The sequence below is a fragment of the Stegodyphus dumicola genome, chromosome 9 (assembly GCF_044657685.1).
Source record: "Stegodyphus dumicola isolate Sdum_Otavi_A_Nest chromosome 9, ASM4465768v1".
Lineage (NCBI taxonomy): Eukaryota > Metazoa > Arthropoda > Arachnida > Araneae > Eresidae > Stegodyphus > Stegodyphus dumicola.
In genome coordinates, this window is record NC_140776.1 from 72,349,299 (window position 1) to 72,376,696 (window position 27,398).

The following is a 27,398-nucleotide window of genomic DNA, read 5'->3' on the forward strand; positions in this document are numbered from 1 at the left end:
AGAATATGAGCTCCTACTTACTACATCCTCAGGACATCCCGGGATATCCCACTAACCTCCTAAACACATCCCATCATATCCTAAGAACATCCTATCTATGTCCCATCGACAGCGTATGAGATGTTATTAGGATTTAACGTCCTACTTACTACATCCTCAGGACGTAATATCCCAGTTTCCTCCTAAACTCATCCTCCTGATTGCTTAATGTCACATCCCAGTATATCCTTAGGACATCCTATCTAGGTCCCACCAACAGCGTATGGGATGTTATCAGGATTTTAAATTTTTACTAGTTACAATATCACTTTAACCTTTTAAATACATACTCTCAACTGCTTAATACCCAGTATATATACAAAGAAATTTCCAGTGAAAATATGTGAAGGTGTCATAATGATCTAAAACCTACTTATTTTACACAGATAGTCTCAAATCCTTCTCCTATAGTAACTCTGGAAAAATCAGAAATGTTGAGAATATTTATACAACTTGTTTTTAAAACTGAATTTGTGAATATATTAAAACTGAGTAAGGAAATTAAAATGAATTATTAATACAAAATATTATAACAGAAATTTTGCTTTTATTTTTAAGATATTAAAAGTCTTTCGATCATTTTTAAACATCCAATAGCCCCCAAATTGAAGTATTCATAATTAAACTATTTTACAAAATCAGTTTCTAATTTGTTAATTTGTATTAAAAATTCAAAAATAAAATTAGGCATTTAATTAATCTTTACATAAATGAATCATCTTTCTTTAAAACATGTAAAAAAATGTTAGTGTTTTGATGAGACTGTTGGGAAATTGTTAAAAGGAATAAATTGTACTTTTAAAACTGAATCAATCCCTAGCCACACAATAAATAAATATGTTTTCGTAACATGAAAATGCTGCAGGCTCTTTTATATATTTAATATTTAGTTGTAAAAATTATGTTCTTGACATTATTTTAACAATTCTTTACATCATTCAAAAGGTAACTCAAGGAGCTCTTCAAAAATTCTCTCTTTTCTACTCACACAATTAAAAAAAAAAAAAAAAATCCGAAAGGCCTCAGATTTTAGCAGTCACTGAAAAGGGCTCAAAGTTTATGAGTGCATAGATTATCAATACAGTACTTTAAAGTACTTTCCTGCAATATATTGCTTAAAATTGATCAGTATAGACAAAAAGTAAGAAATTTAGGATTATTCTACACAAAGACCCAAAAAGGAGTGAAATTTATTACTAATAAATTTTAAAAAATCCAAATAATACAAAATAATTAAATAAATTTGAAATTAAAACTTAAAAATAATAAATACATAAAAAAATACCAAAACCAGAAAAAGCTAAAGAAAGGAGAAGAATTCAATTAGATCTGATGTAACGTTATCACGAGGAGGATACATCAGACCCAATTACAATCCCCTTCTCACTTAAAAACCTTTGCGTTTCTGCATTCAAAACAAGCTGATGAACTGTTCTAAAAATTTTTTAAATATCAAATTATAGAGTTCAATATTAAGTTCATTAAAAAATTTTGAAGAAATTTATTAGTATTAAATTTCACTCTTTTTCGGTCTTTGTGTAGAATGTGTTTTAAATTTCTTACTTTTCATCTAATATATATATATAATTTTGAATTTAACAAACATTCTCTATTCGTAAAAAGCAAATTTAATTTAAATGAAATTTAATGTAAACAAATAATGATTAATTATTGTTGCAAACTAATCTACAATGAAGCAAATATATATATGTCATATTAAATAATTTAGTTCCTGAGCTAGATTCACACGAATGTAATAATTTTTGAGCTGTTGAAAAAGCGGAAGTGCAAATAATTTTCTGTCGCACGTACTTGCAAACACTAACTCAGATCGACCTTGAACTCACTGTAATGCTGAATTCCTAAACGGTAATTCACTGATGATTTAAAGCACTTTTTTTCTAAATATTGTAGACATCGGCGAAGCAAATTCAATATTTCATTTACTAGGCATTCGAAAGTACGCATTTATCCAATATGCCAATCTGTTAAGAGAAAGGTTTTTTTTTATGTTAGAAAAGTTTCAGTTCTCAGAGTTTAGGTTCCCAATTAACTATGTCATCAGCATTGTACAAGCTTTGTGGCAGATATTATTCTAGAAATGACACAGTCGAGAAATATTATTTTTAGAATAGAGAAACAAAATATCCAACTTAAAAATAAGGAATTAAGAATCTGTTAGTAAATTAAATTATAAAGCTGATTTATATATTTTATCATACACACACACACATATATATACCATAATATTTATTTATTTAACAAACAGCAGCAAATGATACCATGATTTGTTATTAAGTTTTGAAAAAAAGTACTAGAATCTATATATCCATGAAGAATATTAATAATATACATGGTTATTTGGATATTAAAGAAGTTTTTAAAATTCATCTTGGCAAAGAATTTTAATCCTAATTTAAAACTGTGAATTAACAGAATTACTATACTAACCGTATACCACATGTATGTAATTTCTGTGATACTAAGAAAGGAGGCAAAAAATGCAATAAAATTCTAACAGGATTTGTTGACCATGGGCACTGTAAACTAGCAACATGCTCAATGGTATTTGCACTTTTTTGTGGTCCAAACTGTGCAACAGCTTTCATAGGAATGTCAATGGAACTAAATGGCTTCAGATCTGGAAGGCTGATATTAATATCTTCAGACCAATCAGAAGTGGAATTTTCATCCTATGTATAGATACAAAAATTACTATTTCAGAAACTTTGCTCATTTTACAGAGCCAGATTAAAAATGTAATTCAATTATTTATTTATAAAGGGCACACCTATTTTCTTTACACAGCACACGTACATATATGAAACATACCTTCAACTTTAAACCTCGAGATGTTTTAATGTGAACAGCAGCATCAGTAGAAAATGAAGAACTACCACTAGAAATATGAAGTACTAGATTTTGTTCAATGCCAGCCAATAAGTCACCTAGAAGTACCACTAAGATGCTTAAATTATTGTATAATACTCTGTCTTAAATCAATTAATAAATTTCTAGATGATGCTTTTGGGCAAAATGATTAACACACGCATACAAAACATACATATGCATAAAATAATTTTCAAAAACAAGTCAGTCAATGATAAATACTGTACATATATAAAGTAATCAGACTGAAGTACTAAATTTCTTGTGCAGGTTAACATAATGTTTTCTCATAGTGTATGAAAATAAAATTAAACAAACTTGAAATGTATGAAGGTTCTTCAAATAAAAAATACTCTCAAATAATCAGACAAAATGCAGATTAGAAAAAAAAAAAAAAAAATCACCAGTTTAAATAATTTATGGCCTAAAAGAATACAATACTTTGATAACAAATAAATTTAAAATGTACATTGCATTTCTACTAACCATTCACAGGTTTCATATTGACAGCAGGAGGCTCTTCAGAAACAAGGAATGAAAATAAAGGTGAAAGATTGGATAATGCAAAATGAATATTGCCCCATTCAAACCAGAGGCGATGAAAAGTGTATAACCCTGGTTCAGTTGCCTAAAAACACAATAAAGTTACATAAGACTACATATTTTTATTTTTTCTTTTCAAATTATTATTTGAAACAGAATATTATTCTATTTATTACATTACTGGCCATTGTAAAGTTTGTTTTAAAATATATAACGAAGAGTCTAATTGTTAAATTAAAATACTTTAATAAGCAATACAAATCATGCTGTCTAAGATGCTGTAAAAGTCAGTTTCAGAGCTTTTTCTCATTTGTTATATTCTTTCTTCAGAATTTGAATTTTATTATTTTGATGTTTCAATAACTTCTATATATTGAGAATCTACGATAATGAAAATTTTAAATCTAAATTGTTGGCATACAGAAATTTTTTATATCTACTGAAATATATACTAAACTCTTATTCAAAATCAGATACCTGAACAAAGTTTAAAAAATTTCAATTAAATAATGTTACTTCAAACCACTCATCTCCTAATGTTATTTAATACAGTGGATCATAAATGTACATATGTTTCCAATTGCTTACAGGACCTTTGGGCTCGTCGAAACAATCATAAAAATACTCAAACTCGAAAACACAAAAACTCATATTATATACTTAAAAAGTTATACTTTTTTTTACTTTATAACTTAAATAGATTTGGAAATGAAATAAATAAATGAAATGAACATTGTAAATAAATAAATAATTTGTAAATTAAAAATTTAAAAATGTACATAAGAGACATGTAAATAAAAATTGTCAAATGTTGCACGCATCATAAATTTGAAAATATTGCATATAGAAAACAATTTTTGGTAAAAACGTATTCGAAATACATTAACCTCTAATGTAAAACCAAAATATATAAAAAAATCAAATCTTAAATTTGAAAAATTAAGAAAACATTTTTAAAATTTAAAAATACATAATTTTTATCACTTTTTGAAGGTAAATTTTTTGGTTTTAGCATGCAGAGTAACAACAGTAGCATACACACTTAAATTTTTATAGGCGTAGCATATACAAGTTTGGTAGTATGGTTTGATAATAAGACTGCGCGCAAACTTGAAAATTATCAATTTGAGAAAATCTAATTTAAAGATACAATATCACTTTTCTCTAATGTATATTTTTCAAAACACATTTACAATGCACCAGAAGCATAAACTACTCCTTCATTTTGTTTATGAAGCTCATCAGCTTCCTTTTTTTTCCCCTTCTTCTGGTAATTTGAGCCTCTAAAGTATTGCCCTGGACTCGTTTCTGTGCGAATTTAATACGAATTCTATTTGCTTCTGCTGCAAATGCTACACAGTTAGCTCCAGGTATACATTCTAGTTCTTTCATGACGAACAGCGATGCCTGCTTTCCATCAAAGTTGGCTACTGCTAAATTTGCAGAGATTTCTACAATTTTCCTACTATTGTTTGTTGTTTTCAGACAAAAGGTCCAGATCAATGAATTTAGTGACTTGTTCACATTTTGCGTTCGACCATCAATGCATCTCTTTAGCAAGTCTGGGTGGGACAAATCTTTAAATACAGGTTTTATAGCATCCATAACTGCTATAGGAACTGAATTTTTGTGTTTAAAGTTTTCATTTGTGTCATTTACAACTGCTCTTTTGTATGTGCACCAAGAATCAAAACTGTCGGGGCAAATGTCATGAGTTATTTCATTATCATTTGAACGTTTAAGGTACCAATTAGCCCATATCCCCTTTTGCCTATCATGGCAATTGTCAGAATGCTTTCTAATGGCATTACCATAATATGATGTAATTTGATTTATCAGCACATCCGTAAGTCGACCTTTACCGCTAAGAGGTTTCTTGTCATACAGTTTCTTGCCACGGAATTCCTGTTTTTAAGTTTAATTTCCTCAAACGGGCACCCATTCGTTTTTGAATGTGGCATACAAAAGGATACACAAAGACAGAGGACATTCTATCTTCGAAATCAGAACATTATACGGGATATCCTTCATAAGGGCTAAGAAAGTTTTACAATCTCCATCACCTATATAATTAACGTAACTAACATTATACTTTTCTTTGGATCGCGAAAACATATTTAACATACCATTCACTTCCATTTGTGTAGATGAACCTAAATTATTCTTACTGCATACTTTGTTCACTAAGAGGTTTCTTGTCATACAGTTTCTTGCCACGGAATTCCTGTTTTTAAGTTTAATTTCCTCAAACGGGCACCCATTCGTTTTTGAATGTGGCATACAAAAGGATACACAAAGACAGAGGACATTCTATCTTCGAAATCAGAACATTATACGGGATATCCTTCATAAGGGCTAAGAAAGTTTTACAATCTCCATCACCTATATAATTAACGTAACTAACATTATACTTTTCTTCGGATCGCGAAAACATATTTAACATACCATTCACTTCCATTTGTGTAGATGAACCTAAATGATTCTTACTGCATACTTTGTTATGTTCCATTTTCTATTTCAAATAGCTTTCCTTTGAGGATATATTTTTTCCAGTCTCACAACCTTTGCAGTAGGAACTTGAAATATAATGATCAATAACCTTACCCGTTTCACCACCAATAATGGAAGTTACACCGAAACGAGAAGAATGTCCTCTGGTTTTCCCTGTGCCACCTCTGCTGACGGTCAAATCTGAAGAACCAGTCATTTTTATTTCCTCATCAGCTGCTATCTTCATACTATTTTCCGTAATATTACGTGTAGCAGCATGCATATGACTTACAATTTTGTCATATAACTTCTGTGTTACAGGTGGTGGTAGATCCATACTTCCACAAAATGTTCTGGATTCTGTCAATCCTTTTCCAATATACCTCATTGCTAAAGTAAATCTTCTGTTTAAATCAGAAGCATTTTGTTTTTCACCTACAAGCTTGGAATTTTTTTTTATGTTAGTACTCCACAAGAGCAGCATGAAATATTTATTTTTATGGTTAATCCATATACTACTTCAGAAGTAATACTAATTTTATCATGGCAAATATGACAGCATACGCATTCTTCTAATCCAGAAAATAATAAACTTTTATCAATGATTGCATACCCTTCAAATTCACCGTCACCTGACACTACTAAATGATCTAGAAGTTTTTTTGCTGATGCAGAGACACTTGAATCTTTATCATTAATTCTTGTGTACTGATTTCCACAAAAATTATTCCTTTTCCTTTTCTTTGGTCTTTGACCTGAAGCTCTTTTGATATTATTATTCATTTTTAAATTTCAAAACAAATATCTTTACATAAACATTTACTCAGTAAAACAAACTTGATATGAAAGACCGAAATAGAAACACTCAAACGACATTAGATTTAGCAGCATGGTAGTAAGAATTATCATGTAAACAAACTATCAGCAGTGAAGTTGATTAGTTGCCATCCTCCTTCCCCTACACGAAAAAGGAAATTAAAAAAAAAAAAAAACAGTATTAAATATTTCTTTGCATAATAATAAAAATATGAGCTAGTATACAAGGTAACCAAAATGTAAACAACTACCATATTTGTCCCTTTAAACAAGCATCGCTGATTTACTATACGAAATAAACTTTCATAACTCAAGAAATAATGCGAATTTTACAACGCGGTTTTTTGCATTTTGTTCAGAAATGTTTATATATTCATAAAATGTAAAAATCTGAAAATCGATTTTTTTTAAGATTTAAAGGTCCTGTGCCCCCTTAAAACACGACTATCCACTCATTTTTACCACTAACTATCTAAATACCAAATTATTTGATTACATGTTGTTTAGTTTTATCTATCTGCATTATCATTATATAACACTTTCATTATTTACATCTCTCTGAACCTTATGCCATTCATTAACACTTCAGAAAATTCTGAGACTTTCTGTAATAATTTCAGCACAACTCCAGACACAATTCCAATGAATTCTGCTAGTCCTTTTGAGTTCAAATTAATAAGAGTTCACTGTACAGGCATTATAATCCAATTAATAAATTTGTGTTAGTTTTTTTTAATAAACATGTAATAGAAGATTTAACTTTTTTAAGAAGACGACTCTCTAGTTTATAACATTAGACTTTACAGTATCAGAAAATGATAAAAAGCATGATTCAAGTGAAACATGAAAAGCAATATATTGATTTAGTTATTGCAAAAAATATACGATACATTTTGTAATAATCTAAAAAGCTAACAGAAACACTGCATACTGATAATAATAAATGTACTTGGATATCAAAGAAAAAATCTTATCATGGGAAAGGCAGACTTTATATTACAATATAGTTTAATACTATTTCCTTAAATGTAAGAAATTCAGTAGCTTTTGTTACAATAATTTTCACATAACTCATACACAGAGGACTTTTTTACATAAAGTTTCCTATGTTAGTCTATGATTTTTTTAAAGGTGAATAAAATTGTGGAGCTCATCTAGCAAAAGCTGGACTCAAGAATTAGCAATAACATAATTTTTACACATATAAATGTTCTAAAAAAAGACTGTTCCTGGGAAGGCTTACAATAACTGTGAAGTAAAATAGCCCAGACTATAAATGCAGCATAAAGGCGGAAAAATAAAAATCTTGATATTATGATGATGAATGAATTGAAATAAATATATATGTTGTATACTACATTACTAAAATAAATAAATATGTATATATATATTTTAAATTTAAGGTTTTATATTTTTTTACAATAATGTAATTTATAACATTATAATACACACTGTATTTAAATGTATATTTTTTCTCCTTTTTTTAACTAGTTTTACTTCTTGAAAACTGAAAAGAAGTAAATTATATGGTATGTATCATTTCTAAGGGAAAGTTCAAATAAAGCACATACAGTGTCTCACAAAAGTGATGGGACACTTGTGCTTTACAAAAGGAAACTGTAATAAAATAAATTAAAAAAACAAAAATTTTTTGTGGGTGCGTTTCATACTTAAATTTAGTAACAATTATTACATAACATACATTTTCTCAAAATATTAAAATATTAATTTAATGAAAATACAATTGTTTAGAACGTAGCAAAAAATGGCTCACATATCTGATGGGACACCATTAGATACTACTATGTATTATGCAGCAAAAATCGTCTGAAGTAAGCAATAAAAATATTTTTTGGAGTTTTTATTTTTACTCAAAAGCAATTGGCAATAATTTATAAAATCGTCTGCAGTATTTCTCTCCAGTTTGTTTTGGAATTTTTGTGTTTTTTAGCTCTGTGCAGCCATGAATGCTAAACGAAAAGAAACTTTGCCTGAAATTCAAAAATTAGTTATTAATTTGCATATTGAACGTGGAAAATCTATTACAGAAACTGCCCAAACAGTTAACTTGAGTAATTCAACAGTTTTCAATATCATTAAATGATATAAAAAGAATCATATGATTCAGGATAAAAGAAGACCTGGCCGACCATCAAAGCTATCCAATGGAATAAAGCGAATTATTGTTTGAAATGTTAAAAAAAAAAAAAAAAAAAATCCAAGAATGAGTGCTCCTAAAGTTGCTGCTGATTTTCAAGAATTATATGGAGTAATTGTTAATCCTGAGACTAATAGAAGAGTAATTCGATCTACTGGATATCACGGTAGAGCAGCCAGGAAAACATTCTTCAGAAGTGAAACAAAAGAAAACTCAGACTGGCTTTCACAAAATCCAACATAAATAAGAATTCTGATTACTGAAATAAAGTTATATCTGCTGATGAGAGTAAATTTAATATATTTGGTTCTGACGGTAGAATCTTGGTGTGGAGAAAACCCAGGGAAGAACTTCGCAAACAGAACTTGGTGCCAACAGTAAAACATGGTGGAGGAGGAGTTATGGTGTGGGGGTGTATGCCGTCCGCTGGAGTTGGTAATCTTGTTTTTATTGACAGTAGAATGGATCAGTACAAGTATATTTACATTTTAAATCAAAATTTGAAATCTTCAGCACGAAAATTGAACCTTCATAACGATTTTAAATTCTACCAGGACAATGACCCCAAACACACTGCTTTGAACGTTAGACTCTGGCTGCTGTATAACTGTCCTGAAATAATAAAAACACCACCACAATCTCCAGACTTAAATCCCATAGAGAATATTTGGCAAGAATTAGAATCAAGAATTTGTAAACGCACCATTTCTTCAAAACAACAATTAAAATCGGGGCTTCAAGAAGAATGGAGTAAAATCACTCCAGAAATCACAAAAAAAAAATTAGTCGAATCCATCCCAAGAAGATTAACTCATGTTTTAAAAGTAAAAGGAAATCCAACAAAATATTAAAACCTTTTAAAAAGTAAAATTTTTGGATAAATATTTGATGGAAAAGTAAGTGTCCCATCACTTATGTGAGCCATATTTTGCTCCGTTCTAAACAATTGTATTTTTATTAAATTAATATTTTAATATTTCGAGAAAATGTATTTTATGTAATAATTGTTACTAAATTTAAGTATGAAACACACCCACAAAAAATTTTTACATGTTTTTTTAATTTATTTTACTACAGTTTCCTTTTGTAAAGCACAAGTGTCCCATCACTTTTGTGAGACTCTGTAGCTGTTAGAAATATGGATCCCTATTTGCTGCACAGCTGAGAATGACATCAGGGAATAAGTGCTTATATGGATATGCAGTAGAGGTTTCCTGTAAAAATATGGAAGATCTAGATACATCACATCAAGGTGATACTTTGACCATGAAATTTTACTGAAGGGTTTGTGGCAATGTTGTATCCTATGGCAATTGCAGTACAGTCAATTCCATTACTAATCCAAGAGTACTGGCAAACCACTATTTTTTCTTGAACAAAAATTCTGTATGAAAATTTGAAGACTCCCAAACAAGTATTCCAGTATTGACAGATACCCAAGTATTCAATCCAATGACTAATCCTTGCAATCAGGATGGTATTAGTAGTTTATCTTGTTGAGATTCATCTCCTCTGCAATTATTGATTCTCCTTACCTGTATGCCTAAAATCATGGACCTTTTTTTTATTTTTTACTACTTATGTTTCCTCCTGTAGCATATTTAAAATTATGTATGTATACACTTGCTAATATTACTGTGTTCTACATTTCAAAGTTTTTAATTTAGTAATATTTCTTTAGCTTACAGTAAGCATTTTCATATCTGGGCATACATTTTTTGCTGTACAATAAACCAGAAGTTTCTAAACAATGTGCTGAAAAATCTAGGGTAATGGATGCAAAAGCAAGAAACTAAACATAGTATGATACAAAAATTTGAAAATTAATAAAACTATTAAAAAGTAAAACCACATATGGAGCACAGTTACGTACCTTAACTGTTATTGTAACAACATTGTGCCCTGGAATAAGTTTGACCATACTACTTTTGAAATAAGGCCCACCTTCCTCTTCAGTAATGTCATCTTTATGAAACCCTTGACTATCTCTGCGTCTCAAAACTTGATGGGTATTTTTGCACATAACTGAATAAATCTGTGATCCTTCTAAACGATATGAACCTATGATGAGCTGAGGATGAACTAAAATTCGCTGAGGCATATCATCTCTAGATGGGATACCCAGCTCTCCAGACTGCATTGGTGACATAGGACTATGAGTTGCAGAAATTCCAGATTTTGAGCTCATATAATGAGAATCTACTTGCTTAGATTTATCCACAGCAGGAGCAGACTGTTTCTTCAAAATTAATTTTACATTACGGCAGATGATTTCGCTAGGTAAATTACTTTGAACATGAAATGTTACAAGTATGTTACTATTTTTAATGATAGGTGTCACTGAAGATTCAATTTTAGCACCACTTACTAAAAAGGTCTTCTCTGTTCTTAAAAGTAAGTTTTCTGTCAGGAAAAAAAACACATATTTCAGAATAACTTCATAAGACATAAAATGGCATATAAACACTGTAGTTCAAGAAATAACTTTGTATAATAGCTATGCCCTATAATACTGTTCTACAACTACATTAAACAATGGCAGAAAATAATGAACAAATATATTTTAGACTTTATTTTCTCAGCAAATACAGAATTCGAATTAGTTAAATTTGTTCATAAATATCAATTTATCCTGTTTAATATATAGTGAAGTCACTATAACTTTCAAATAAATAAGAGACATTTTTAAACAAAATATTTCAAAATCCAATCAAAAAACTTTCTCTGTACAAGCTATACTGTAGCACTCAAAAAGTGAAATTAAGAGAGTAGGGGCAGGAACTTATTTAATAGAGTACTTATGCATTATCCCCATTGACAATGAAACTGTCACCAAACAGTGCGATTTACACTGATTAGTGTGATGCCAATAAGCACAATGTCACAACACACTCATAACATCTGCACTCTTGTTTGAAGTAACCCCAAATGATTTTCAATAAGACACCTTTTAATTTAGAAGTCAAATAACAAAAATCAGCATTAGATTTGCAAATTTTTACAGGACTAGGTTCGAAGATTTTACTGAACCATCATCCTCAGCTGCCAAAGCACAAATTAACGAGATAAGATATAGTGATTAGACAAGATAAGAATGGCTGGACAACAGTTAAGCTACTGGTGCCATCTTTTGATGAAAAAAGAACTAAAACATAATTTCCTTACATGCTCAAGGCAAAGATGGATTGGAATTAGGATGATTAACAAGAACAGAAAGATTTTTTTAACGTGAAATGCTTCTAGAAAATCTAATTCACCAATGGAAGATTTTCTTTAATAGTTTTGGCTGCAGAAAAATTGAAAGTGTGATTTTCGGACCAACAATGCTGGGCAACAGAGGACTTCTGGGTTTCCTTTCTGTGTTCAAGAACTAAATTATTTAAAAGCAGTAGCTATTGACAGGGGCTTTACACCCAACATTATTAATCAAGCAGTTACAAAATTCCCATCTCAACATGCTAAAAGGCACACTCTAAATATCTTTCAAAAATAAATTAAAACACATAACAAGTAATTTTTAAAAACAGAGATTAACTTTATAGAGAGCATCAAGTGGGTCAAATATCAAAAGTACACATGCACTAAACACATGGTGGTACACAAAAAAATAATAATTGCAGTTAACTGAAAATTCATAAAATTTTAAAATGTTTCTGTGATCCCCAATAAAATACTTCTACCCCTAGTTTAAATAAGAAATGCTATAAATAAATAATGCCCTGTATCTCCCATTTAGGAAATAAAATAATTTTACTTTATATTTTTATCCATAGTATAATAAATATTTTTAGGAGATATGATTATTACATAAAAGCAAAATTTTTTTGCCAAACATCTTATTAAAAAATAATAAATATGCTATAGGTATATGTAATTTTCCTATATTTTCACCATATTAATTAAATAAATATATCTGCAAAATATTTAAAAAAGGAAATGCATATAAACTTAATTATCTTAAAGCTTACCTGAACCTAAATTTTCACTGTGTACAATTATGTCTTGGAAATAATCTTTTCTTTGGTCTAACGTAAATAGAGTTGTAGCAGCCAAACGAATGCAAGTCTTCAGATACCTTGGAATGTCGTTCATTGCAAGATAGCATTCATATAAATCTTGTTGTATATTAGCAGTTAAAGTTTCCCAATTTTCTTCACGATATGTTTTCAATAAATCAGCCAAAAAAGATACAGCTTTCTGAGGTTGTTTCATTTTCCTAAAATACAATCAAAAACTTTACTAAAACATATAATAATATAACATTATAATGATGTATTCCATTTTTTTAAAGATACATAATACAAAAATATTCTATTAAGAAAGTTCGAGATGATTACCAAATCATTTATCACAAATTTGCTGTTCTCAAAACAGCACATTCTGTAAAATTAATAGTATCATATGGACTGAATACAAGATAACGTTTCTCTCCGGAAAATATATTTCTGAAAAACCATATTTGTCTTAGAAAACAGTCTTATATTTAAAAATTAAGATATTCCATAATTTTTATATTTAAAAGTAATTTAATTTTCTCAATGGATGACACTTACCTACTTGATCTTTTCAAAGCATCTGGTATTTAAATCATCTATTTATCTTTCTTGATGCTTTCTCCATAACAAGTTCATATATATATATATATATATATATATATATATATATATATATATATATATACCAAGTCCACAAAAGTCCTTACCTAGCCTTTATTTTCATAAACCTAGACATATACTTCAAATCACAATTTTTTTTTAATGACATAAGTATTCACATTTGGGCATTTTCAAATTTTAAACTATATCTTATTACATTAATTTTGTAAAAATTGATAAACCTAACTTTTATATGGTTCTCTGGTCCCATATTAAAAAACATTTCTGCTCATTCAGGGTTCGTACACATTTCTGCACACAGAAATTAAGTACTTTTAAGGACCATTAATGAAAAAAATTAAGGACCTAAGAGCAAAAGGGAACTGAATAAATTCAATTGAAGATATTATCTATGCCTGAATTTCACTTTTGAAATACCATCCTAAAAATAAAATAGATCCCTAAGTAGTACGCATTATTACTAAACACGAATTAATTAACATAATTGTTAATAAGTTTGAGAACAAAATAAACTATGCAATTTCTCAAGTAGCATTAAATATTTTACACTTAATGATATTTGGCCATATTTGAACGTTTATATCGATTTCCTTCTCTTTTAAGCATCTTTTCTAACAATTAGAGTTTTGTACCAATATGCAAACCAATGCTCTCACTAGTTTCTGCGTGCTTCGTCTCCTAACTTGTCAACCTCTCCATAATGTACCTATGAGGGTTTAATTAATCTGGTAAAAGTTAAATAGTCCAAAACCCCCGACAGACGTGAAGCATATTATCGCTATGTCTGAAAGTAACTACAATATCAGACAAAGGTTTAAATAAGCCTCTTATTTAAAAAGAACTTAGAACATAAAGGCATGTTCTGATGCTAACAAAATCAATTACAGCTCACGATGACGTAATTAAACAAGAACAGTCAAATTCAAACTAATAATGTGGACTAGTTGCCAAAGATTATACAATTTAATTGTAATTTAATCTGGTTCAATAACTCTATCGTATGAGGAAATAGAAATGGGAAATTATAGTAAAGGTTGAAATCATAAACAGTTGGGTAATTTACATAATAATAGTTGCACATATCTTTAAAGAATAATTTGCTTTATGTACTCAGTTTCTTTCTTCAACACGTTTCCTTTTCATTTTAGAATTTTTGGATTTAATTAAGGATTTTTGTTATTCTAAAAAACACTAAATGCATTTAGAATGTACAGAAAAAGCAGCTAATTTTATTTCTTTAGTAATATGAACATTCAGAAGCAATATGAAATATATATATAGTAAAGGACGGTTGCAGAGCTGATGTGGCAGAATTTCCAGAATTTAATGACACACTGAACAACAAAATCTAGAGATGGCAAAACTTTTAGAATTTAGAGCAAGCATTGGAAGCAGAATTTAGAAAGGCAGTAGGCAACAGAACTTAGGATACACAGAGATTGCATCAGGTGGGAAAATGCCTAGTGTATGATGTATTAAGAAATATTAGATGAATCTTTTTAATTGTAAGTTTTCAGTCTCTTTAATAATCAAAAAATCTTTTTTTATAATGCCTGTCCATGTGATAAGATCAGAAGCATTTTTGATATTATCCATGCTTCTGTCTAGTGAAAAGTAGAGAAAATAAAGAGAAGATAAACATGTTAAGATTCTAGTATCAGAAGTAATACATTCAAATATTATGTTTTCATTGTTCTTCCAGATGTTCTCCCAAAATTAAGAAATTCATTGTAAACTTTCTGTAAAATACATCCATTACGTGTTGACACCATGGAGACATTTTTTATTTTGTCACATATTTCTGGAATCTTCTAGAATCGTGGGTCTATAAATCTTGCCTTCAAATCCTTCTAAACTTTCCAAGCTGCAATGTCTAAAATCCTAAAGAAAAATTATCCCAACCATTTCTGTAACAGTAAAAAGGCAGATATATTTTGGAAAAAAGGTAGGAGGGATAAAGTATAAAATTAATTTTATAGAGAAAACTGATGCACATTCTGAGAATTTTGAATATTCTGAGACAGTTAGTTGCATGGGAAAAACTCTTACTATGAAAAAATTAAAAACAAGACATTTTTAATTAATTACATAGCTAATTTTGCTTTTTCTAAGAGCTGTTTTGTAAATTGTGCTTTATAGCATTATTTATTTTTCAGATTTTTAAAATATTGTATAAGTTGCCAAAATGAAATTTTATAATATGACAGTGAAAAATAAAAATGTTTTATTTTAATGTTTTTTTTAAATATAATTTCAATATATTACCATTATTTTAATAAAATTTATCAATATTACAATGTTTTAAAAAAATCATCGAAAAATACTCAGATTTTGGATTTAAAAAGTTTCTATAGAAACTAATCTTAAAATCGCCAAAATGTGCATTAGTTTTCTCTATTAAATTAATTTTACCTCAAAAGCAAAAAGTTGTTTAAGAGCTCTTTACTAGAAAAAACGAATTTCGAAATGCTTATGTTTCACGGTACTTATGTATTAATGCAACCAGGCCAAAATTTGCATAAATCGCCAAATTTGGCGACCCTACTTACGACAACCCTATGTGTTATACGTAGTTTTTCGTAAAGAAATTATTTTTCTTACTGGTTATGGAATTATACCGAACGAACGTACTAGTAAAAATTCTCATAAAATGAAACTGTATTTTGGAAAGCAAATCTTCTGGAAATGTAACGTCGAAGAGTGCAATCAACATTTGAGTGTGAGAACCGGAAATTGGTTTGAAGGTAGCCGAATTTCATTTGTGACAGCGGTTTCAATCAGTGCTAAAAGCAATAGCCAAAAGATTTCCGCCGAAAAAATAATTCTGCAACTTATTCAAATTTGAAACCGGAAGGGTTTAATTGCTATTTTATATTTTAAAACAAAATAATATAAAAAACTGTATTAAAAATTATCTGTAATTAATAAATGTACATTTTCTTTCTATTCATACTTTTTTACTCAAACTTACAAATCGCATCAACCTGGTTGCGATAATACATAAGTACCTGTTTCACTTCTTGCTTAGAAACTCGAGTATCCCATCATTTATATTAGAAACAGAAACAAATTATAACTCATGAACCCAATCAAAAGGTTACCATATATACGGCAGTGAATCACCAAAAATATTCCTCAAAATGCTAATTCACACTCAAAATGACAATCGTAAAAAAAGACAGAAATTTCAGATGATTAAAATTAAGGACCTTCTGTTGATGTTGGCCAAAATTAAGGACTTCTAAGGACCAAAAATCGATTCCAAGAAATCTAAGGACTTTTAAGGACTCTTAAGGACCGTACAAACCATCATTATTAAAAATCAAAAACAAAGTTAGACTCCTGTATGACAAAAATTGACAGAGGTATTTAATTTCAAAATTTTGGATACTGGGCATCATTGTTCAACTTGCCTTAGGGGATCAGTTAATAAATAAATTAGAATAATTCGAGATTATTTTTTTCCTCTTAAATGCAATTCTGTGACATTCTTCAGCAGTATGTTAGAAGTTTTCAAATACTAAAAATGCATTATCGGTATTCTCATGAAGTTCCTGCTTAAGAATCAGAATCTAAATGTGTCCCACCAAATGGTGTAGCAAGCACTTCACGAGGAATGATTCTTCACATTCCATGTGCAGAGGGTTCAAAAACCTATCAAATATAGATTATGCACCTCATATCACATTTTCCAGTGGTTATTACAGGAGACCGCCGTGGATCTGGATTTTACATCACACGTATTATTCATTGACAAATGCACATTCTAATAATAAAGGATATTGAATATCCATAATTATCATGTCTGGGCAACTAATATTCCACACACCACAAGCCCAGGGTTGTTTCAGTTTGGTTTCCATTTGAACATAAATGTTTGGGTAGAATTGTGAAGACTATCTGATTGGTCCATACCTGCTGCCAAGTCACTTGGATGGATATTCACATGTCGTGTTTTTGTGAGGGATGCTACCTAAAACTTCTGAACCCTGTTCCAAGAGACTCCTGTGGTTCCAACATGACAAGGCACCATAAGATTATAATGTGAATGCACAAAACGCCTCTGATACCATGTATCTAAAAAACAATGGATTGATCATGAGGGTACAATCAACTGGTCAGCTGACCTCACCCAATCTACTACCTGGATTTTTTTCCTTTGGAATCACATGAAGAAACTCGTCTATGATAGACATCCCATTGATTTTGAGGAAGAACTTGTTGGTCAAATATCTGTAGCTGCTGGAACCATGTGAGAGATGCCTAGTTTGCTCACTAAATGTATGCAGTCAATCTATCAATGATGCCAAGCCTGCATTACTGTTGGCCGGTCTCAATTTACTTCTTTCTCATTATTTCATGATGCAGGACATCTTCCCCTACAGCACCTTACTGTTTGTGTTTCAAGTATAGGTTGAGTAATGATTTGCGCTTGTCCAGTCATGTTGTTCTATCACCCCCTAACATATGTACCATGAGTTTAGGAACACCCTGTATATGACCAATGGTTATAAATATAAAGGTCTGGTAAGGATGTTTGTGGACACGGTGTATGCAAGACTATCTTCAAAAACAGAGCTCCTTAAGGGTAGTGAATTGTGACCCTCAGAGGCTGCAGAATGTTCTCAGGTACACAAAACAAATGTAATATATTTTCATTAAACAAAATCATTAAAGATGTAATTTCAAATAGTACATTAGTATCCTTTCAAAGACAACCAACCATGGTTTCAAGAGATTTTGATCTTCAGTGGAAATAGTCTTATAAAAGCTAAATGTTGGTGATGGGATTGTCAATTTGCAGAACAGATTTACTTTTAACTTTTTTTGCAAGTCTGCCTGCGAGGGTAAAATATTAAAGTATAGGACATCAATTTAAATATGGTCTTTTTAATTTTCAAAAATTTAATCCCTTAATAATCCATAATAGCAGCTTACTTTTGCATTTTTATCTATCAATTATCCCTAGATTTGACTTCAACTTTTAACATACATGAGGCATAATTTGCAAGTTATAATTAATTTTGTTATTTCATGTCATGATTTATTCACATCCCAAAGATAAGTAGCAAATAATATAGGAGGAAAAAAATTATACTTAATTTTTTAAGCACTTTAAGCAAATAATATTTTTAAATACAGAAAGGAAATTTTATGTATAGAGAGAGGAAAAACAAAAACTACAGGATCCTCACATTATAATTTTCTTAAGTTATTAAAACAACACTCAATACTTAAAATTATACAAATATACTCAACAGAATAAATATAGTTTTGGATTATTATGGCCCCAGGTTTGCAAACAGACCCAAGGTTATTGATAAATCATCAACATAAACCATCTTCCAATGGCCAAAAGCAACAATCATTTATAGTTTACTTGTGATGAGAAGAGCTCCAAGCAAACAAGGTCTTATTATATTTTCTTTCTTCCACGTAAACGTTAACAATCATGATCACTCATCTTGCATCAAAAGACGAGTTCTAAAACTTTTCATGTGTTGACACATTTCCTTTTTTGCAACAAAATATGAAAAATATTCCATTTACCAAGTGAAGAAGAAAGGAAGTGCTAAATCTTCCTTGGACATACTCTACCTCACATTCAAATATGCAAAAATGGCTGTTAAATAAAACAGCATATCAATGAAAGCATTTGGAGGTGTAGCTTAAAAACCACATGTGAAAGAAAAATATGTGTTTTGACAAGATTTTCTGAGCCAGTTGTTAAAACATACATTTTCAAAATACTGTTTGTAACAATTTAGAAATTTATTTATTGTTGGTCAGCGAAACTGATGTCAATTAAGTGGTGGGGGAAGCAACTCGAATTTATGAAAATATAATTATTGACTGGAATAGTTTTATAAGTGAGGTATATTCTCTACATCAAATCAGACAGCCACATAAATCAAAAGATTGTCACTGATGTCAATTAAGTGGTAGTTAAGCAACTCAGCCTTTATGAAAATATAATTATTGACTGAGACAGTTTTATGAGTGAGCTATATTCTCTACATCAAATCAGACAGTCAAATAAATGGATAGATGGCCCTGAAAAATTTGTGAACATAAACAAAAAAAAACTATTAATATGGAGGAAAAACAAAAAATTTTACTGTGACCCATAAATTTCGCTTTGCTTATCCAGCAAGACTTGCTCATACGCAAAATGTTAAAAGACTGTGCTCTATTAAATAACAGAATAAACATGGAGGCACACTTTGCCATCATCATGAGTCTTACCTGCCAAAGTTCATGTGATGAAAGTCTCTGAGATGAGAAAATGCTACGAATAACATATTAAAAGCAATCGTGAAAACATGGCAGCCACAAAGTGTTTGTGAGAAGCAATAATCTTAATATAAATCTGTCATTTTAGAAATGGAATTTTAGAAATACACTGCCCAACAATGAAAATGCACCACCAAGAAGGAATGACCAGAAAGTGATGAAATGCAGCAGTCTCAGAAAGACAGCAATGAACAATAAGTGATCTTTATTTTGATAAAGATATGAATAAATACACAGCGATAATAGCGTCAGCTCAGTAAGTTGAAGGATCACCTTGGACAGCAATACATGAAGCAACACATCTAGGTACAGAGTCAATGAGACTATGGATGAAGGTGTCCTGAGGAATGGCTCTCCATTCCCCGTCAACCACTGCGCAGTTTGTCTTCTGAACATGACAATGGCACGGTCTGCAAATGGCATTTAATTACATCCCAAATGTATTCAATTGGTGAGAGATTAGGAGAGCATGGTGGCCAGGGAAGCATCTGTATACTTTGCAGTGCATGTTGGCTGATGCGAGCAGTGTGTGGTCAGGCATTATCCTGCTAGTAAAGGGCATTCCGTGAAGGTTGCGGAGTTTCACGATTCGCAGCACATCATCCATGAAGCATGGGCCATCATACTGACCTGAAGATGAATTACAGGTGGTCTGAAATCATGGAATCGTATGCAATTGTGCCCCAAACCATGATGTTGCAATGTTGCGCAGTAAGGCATTCCACAACTGCTACTGGATTAGACCTGTCTCCACACCGATCCACCACTCATATATAGTGAATATCATTGGCGAAACAAAAGCGTGACTCATCTGAAGCATGACCCTGTGCCATTGGCATCTATGATATGGAGTCAATGGCAGTCTTCTTGGCCGATGCTATGAGTGCAGGCCACTAGCCCCCAATCGATGGCAAATGGTTCTGGTCAATATGGGAACACCCAAGTTGTGTTGAACATGCTGCAGAATAGAAGTAGAAATGGATTGTCACTGCTTATTGGCGGATGTTCTGATTCATGCGTGCTGCCGTCACTCTGGCTGCACTGACACCCCTCGAACTTGCCACATTTCCTTGTTCCAACCATTGTCACCACAGCCAGTATTGGTGCTCTGTGGACACATCAGCTGAGATTTGCCATATGGACAAATCTTCCCTTCTCAGTCTGATCACCATGCCCCTTGCAAAATTATCTGTCTCCTGGAAGTGCCTCCTTTGATGACGGACTGGCATTCTGTGCTATCGCATGCGTCCTCTGAGAAAAGAATAAATTTTCTATGATGTTTTCCCTAGCAGAAGCAAGGGTATTAAAATTGAACCTTCTGCACGTTCCTTTCCTGATAACTTCTTCAACATGCACTGGAGAGCCTGCGCATTTCACATCATTCGCATAACTCGGTGATGTGCGTCTAGCCAGAAATTTGCATAATTTTCGGCCCACTCTTTCTTGGTGTAGCATTTTCAATGTCAGGTAGTGTATATAATATATATATATATATATATGCTTTTGGTGCAGCTGATTCCAACGAAAAACTAAGGTGCACAACTACATGTTACAGCAGTCCTAACATTTGAAGACTACTTGCTTTTGAGTTATGCGAGATACATGCATATGTATGTATATACAGACACCATGAAAAGCATCTCTTCTAAATCCCTTTTAAATCACATTTATAATTCGTTTGGGCGAAAGAGTCTTTTATTATGTCCTTACTAACAGATGTCACGCAAAAACATCATTAAATTGCATTCAATAGCAGTCAAATTGAATAGTTTCGCTGAAATATGGTACCCAGAATTTTTCGTGATTACTATACTTCCTTTACTTAGTACAAGGAATTAAAAAGGCTACACGTACCGATGCGACAGTGTTCATAGACCTTTAACTTAGTAGGGTCATTGTCTTCTATACAGATAAATTTAAAGTAGTTTCTGTCACTTTTAGAAGTAAAGAAGGCTTGTTTTATACCCGGTTCAAGCGCAGATTTTTTTTTCATGAGGAAGAGAATTAGTTGGAAATTCGGATCTTTCTGAAGACATTCACACTGAATTACCTAGTCTGCAGTATGCCCAGAGGCATCAAATATAGACCTAGCAATGTTTATCCTAAGTTTTTAACAGTTATCTTTAGTTAAAGCTACTTTGTCTCTCCAAATTTCAGCTTACAATTTCCTGCCAGAGTGTGTTTTTAGAATCGTGGTTAATGCAAATGAGGAAGAGTGGTACTTAAGGCAAAGTTCCAGTGACTTCGTTAGAGGGCAAAAGACTCTGACTAGAGCATGTTTGCCCTTTGGCTACACTCTCTCAAAGCTTTTACTACACTCAGCCATACTTCAGGCCCTTGATAGCTTGACCTAGTTAGTTAACATTTAGGGCCCAACTCCTTAGAATTTTGATAGCTTCAGCTATATCTTTTTAGTTAAGCATTAGTTAAGTTTGATTTATTAGTAGAGTTCAAGCCAAAGTGGAAGATTTTCTGTATGCTCTAAGACAGGAACTGTCTGTAATTTCTTATGAGAAATAAAGGGTATGTAACCCTTCTTGAGTTTTGGTTTCTGTTTTCTGAGCTAAAGCGATTTTTCGCTTATCAGTTCTTGAGGTTCGACACACTTAGCTGTAAGAGAAAATGTTGGAACCCCATAACCTAATTTTCATTGTCACTGAATTATTAACTACCGCTTGAAGGAGTAAGAAGGAGCCGAAGTCATTACATGCTCTTTTTTCAGTTGTTCAATTATTCTGTCCTTCAACCATGCTTGTAAGACTTCTTCATAAGCTCCCACAAGAAGGTTAGAAGCGAGGAGGTTAACTATTCTAGCCGCTTTTTGCTTCTACAAATGTTAGCTGTTGTCAGTCTCTTAATGGTAGCACGTAATATTCTTTCTGCTTATATCTTTACTTTCAGAATATATGAAATGCATCCCTCAGCATTAACTTTGATCAAGGATCAAGGAAGTTAATTTATGTAGTGCGCTAGGCTAGGCCTCTTACTCCACATCATCAGAGATAAAATAATTACATCAAAAGAGGAGTTCATCTAATACAAGAAAAATTTCGAAGCCTCAAAGCTTTTCAGATAATACCTTCCGCATGAGAAAAAAAGGTAAAAACTCATAGAAGGTCTTTTTATTTCAATTTCGTGTCTAAAAAGGGCCAGAATTCAACTTGGATAGGGCAGTCATCATTCAGAAAACTCATTATATTAAAATTACAAAATTTGCAATTGGAAAACTTTTTTAAAATGTTTTTGCAAATGTGACAAACAATTATAGCCATATACAGTAATTTTAAACAAATACATTTTAAATAAATGCAAAAATAAATTTTAAAATACTAATATTTTCATACCCGAAAATTATCATATAAAAATATTTACTCAAAATTTAAATTGAAGAACAAGAGGTTGAGAGTTATACTTACTATCCACTGGAGAGGTTCAAAAAATTTTAAGAATTACAATTTTATATTCTTTTTCCCCTGCCTTTATATTCAGGCCAATATGACATTAAATTATGCTTTAGTCACTTTATCAAGAAGAAGACTATATTTAAGCATTATATATAAAATAATGCACATAACTAATTTTTACAAAGTTGTTTAGTACCAAAAATACATCCAATAAAAATGTAATCCATATTTTACATCTAAATATACAAAAATACATTAATTTTACTCACATATATAATTGAGCTAAATCTCTCCCTATCAAACGTGCAGTTCTTATTCTTCTGTTGTGTTTAAATGTTCCCATAGTCAATTCTGATAACTCCTTCAAATTGATAATAAAATTTATAAAAATATTTCAAAGTAACATTACAGCTATAATGCATGATGATATAACATAGAATTACCAAAATAAACTACCAGATAATGCTTCAGAAAAGATTCTTTAGATGAAAGAGCGCCTCTCAATTTAGCATGTGGACTTTCAGAATTAGAATCTGTAGTAAAGTAAAACAGAACTTTAGAATAGTTATTTACACTTATAAAAATATTAAAACTGAAAATATATCTTTTATAAATGCATTTCAAACAATAATTTCCAATAAAACATAATTATTTTACATGCTAATTTAAACTCTTCAGAATTCTAAAAAAAAATCCATGTACATTTTTATGCAAATATTTCTTAGGACAAGTTCACAAACACATGCATTAAACAAATGAGCAAAGTCACAAACATCAATCAGCTATTACGTAAAATACCTCCTGATCTAATAAAATTATTAATGATATAAATTTTCTACACTAATATAAGAAAAAGGATATAAGAAAATTTTAACTTCAGTTTTACTTATATCGGATAATAACAAAAGTATCTTGAGTATCTTAGTAATTATAAATATGACCATTAATGAATTTGTATAAGATAGTATACGGGCTATCAGTTTTTGCAGTTTTTCGATGATTTCCACGATTCTCGAACCACCAAAGTTGTTTTATTAAATTTACTTATGAGACACTGTATTTATATAGCCTATGTTACCAAAATTATATAATTACCACCAATACTCATAATAATTTTGAGCTTTTCATAATGATTGGTGAATAAAATCTATTAAAACAACTTTCAGTATAGCAACTATTCATTATAAGCTCCTTTATCTTAGTATATTTATGCTTCATTCTGAATGATTTTTCTTTTAAGATGCTGTAGTGCTCAGAATATAATGAAATTTGCATGCAATATACATTTAATTCAATTGCAAATTATAATACAATTGTTTAATATTAGCTTGTCATTTATTTATATGAATGCAGTAATATTATAGCTAGGGATTTTTAGTTCAGAAAAAAAAAGGGGGAAGAATTATTGAAAATTTTTCATTATTGGTATATGAAATCGCATTTAATGTATGTATGTGAGTGTGTATATATATGTGTGTTGTGTGTGTGTATATATGTATGTGTGAGTGTGATAATAACTTGGAGAGACTGCTACATAATTAGAAAGATAACACTTGAAGGAGAGACTGGTAGATCAACTGAACATAATCTTTATTGCTGGACATGAACAAATTATCAAAACTGTATTTTTCATTACACATGATCATGAGCATAAACGTGCATCACAATGTTATATAGAGTATCACATTTTGAATAACGGCATAGTTAGCAGCACAGCAAAGCAAATGAAATTAAAGAGACCAAGCAGCAACAGAGCTACAAGCTAAATGTACATTTATCCAATATGGCAGTCTGTTAAGAGAAAGGTTGGTTTTGGTTTACGTTAGAAAGGTTTCAGTTCTCTCAGTTATGTCATCAGCATTGCACAGGCCATGTAAGATGGAATGATCTAGAAATGATGCAATCCAGAGAAACTATTATGATTTTTAGAACAAAGTGGGAGAATTAAAGGGTTACCATTAGTTTAAATTATAATTTTTATTTACATATTATACAGGGTGGTCATAAAAATAGGATGCAAGGGGGTCATTATAAAAAGCCTTGATTGTGCATTGCTTTCCAAATGTTAAGCATGCAATACTAATTCTCAGCTGTCGAATAAGTGGTTCAAGTTTATTGAGCAAAATTCACTGTGGCTGTAGAAGAAAACATGCAAATATTTTAAAATTTGACTAGTTAGAATGCACTTTTTACAAATATACAAATTAGGCGTTTGTTAAAATATGTCCTTCTAAAACTTTTAACAGATGACTTTTAATTGATGATTGAAAATTTTTGAAAGAGAATTCTAGTTATCTTTTATTTAGGTAATGTCAGGTACGACTGAAAGAAGATGACTGGACGATTCTCACCGCTAGGATGCATTCGGCCAGCTTGAAGTAGGGCAGTTTATTAAAGATATTATTATTTTCATTGCTGTAAACCTTTTATAATCTTTCGAAAGGAGTGCCTCAATTGTCCAAAAATTACTACACCCTCTGATAAACATATAGTTTTAGAAGAAACACAATCAATTTATGATTGCATTAACTATGGGAGCAATGGATACTATAACAACTGGAAAGTTAGTATCATTGACTATTACATGACCAAGACAACCTATGAAAGAACTAGATATGCTTGGGTATCATTATTTGTGGTCCACCAGTAGTCGAGAGGTAAAGTTGCTGAACATTGGTAGTTCAGTCTGAGGTTCAAATCCCGCAACCGGGCTGGCTGCATGGCCATTTTCGTGGCTTCCCCCATGTGTAATGTGCATATGAGCCAGTTTCCCTTAGAAAGTCCCCACGAAGGCATCCCTCCCCTTAGGCAGATAGCCCTCAAGGCTTTGCCATAATCACATAAACCATAACCATTATGTCTTTTTAACCCAAAGAAGCATGGTTGAAGTGGAGATGTTAGCATAAAAATTTGAAAGAAACTGAATGATCTAACATACTAGTCAGATTCATCCTAAACCTGATATGTGAGGATCTGGAGAAGAAGAAGCAACATGAAACAATCCCAGTAATATTAATGAGCACCATGTCTCTAGTGCTAGCAAAGTAATCATGCAAACTATTTCACCAACCTGCATATATTCACAGGAGACAGTGTAATAGCTCAAAAGTATTGGAATGAAATTCTTGTCATAGTGTGAAACTATACAGTGTAGCAGGACCTGGCATTTACTGTTATGGATGATAATGAACATATACATTGAGCAATTTGACAGATAAGAACTTAAAAGCTTATGAAATTGCTTTACATGGCCATTATACTTGCACAACCTCAGGCTCACTGAAAATCTTCACAATGCCCTCAGATGTGCTGTCTCAACAATGCATCCTCTCCAACTACTTTTAAACTGTTAGGCTGCTATCACATACTGGTTTGTTTCAGAAAAACAACTGTTTGGAACAATTTTGCTGCTTTGTCACAACAGCCAATCACCATAGATCGCTTTGGGGTTAACACAGGGCAACTGGCTCCTCATTACAAACAAACTGATAGCTTTCGAAGCTGATAAGTTGAAAACGAATAACTAGCAATTTTTTTCAAAAAGAAAGAAAAAGTAGCATGTCTTTCTTTCAATAGTAAACCAGGCAGAAAAATTGTCTGAAACAGATGTTCGTGTGAAACAAACGTCGTGTGATATGGGCCTTAGAAAGTGCTCTGTTACAAGAATAGTAATTATTACCCTCTAGTGAACACAACCAGCTAACTGGATGTATGGAACATCAATGTAGAAGCTGAACGAAGTATAAATGTGCTCATTCACTAATTAAATTAAGTTTCATTTGTTTGCATAGCTTGAAAAAAAAATTCTAACATACAAAATTTAATGAGTATGTATATATTATTATGAATATATCTAAATATGTTTTGCTTATTATAATTTTTAGTCATGAATATATAATCAATAATATAAAAGCTTACTTTTATATAAAAGTCTGATTCAATCAAAGCATAATTTTTCCAGTCATATTGAATTTCTGTCAACTACTTAACTTTGGAACCAGTATTTATATTATTGTTAACCAGTCAACCAGTATTTATCTTGTTAGCTATTATAAATGTCAAATCATTAGAATGATTCTTATTGTTAAAAAAGCAATAAAGCAAGTGATTGGAATTAAAATACACAAAACAGAACAAAATCAAATTATT

The 27,398-nt window shown here is 31.0% G+C and overlaps 1 protein-coding gene across 3 annotated transcripts in view; it reads right to left on the bottom strand.

The window, feature by feature from the left end:
• SIDL (SIDL trafficking protein particle complex subunit 10) overlaps positions 1-27,398 on the bottom strand; it is a 92,080-nt gene that overhangs the window by 11,850 nt on the left and 52,832 nt on the right. For all 3 annotated transcript variants that reach the window (XR_004757212.2, XM_035352753.2, XM_085823603.1), the window contains 7 exons: positions 23,706-23,782; positions 23,519-23,610; positions 12,904-13,151; positions 10,809-11,338; positions 3,415-3,556; positions 2,872-2,987; positions 2,491-2,732 (listed from right to left, as the gene is read on the bottom strand). Coding sequence is in view for 2 of the 3 variants with exons in the window: in XM_035352753.2 (XP_035208644.2) it covers positions 2,491-2,732; positions 2,872-2,987; positions 3,415-3,556; positions 10,809-11,338; positions 12,904-13,151; positions 23,519-23,610; positions 23,706-23,782 (1,447 nt within the window). In the remaining variant the exon portion in view is untranslated. The remainder of the gene's footprint in view (positions 1-2,490; positions 2,733-2,871; positions 2,988-3,414; positions 3,557-10,808; positions 11,339-12,903; positions 13,152-23,518; positions 23,611-23,705; positions 23,783-27,398) is intronic.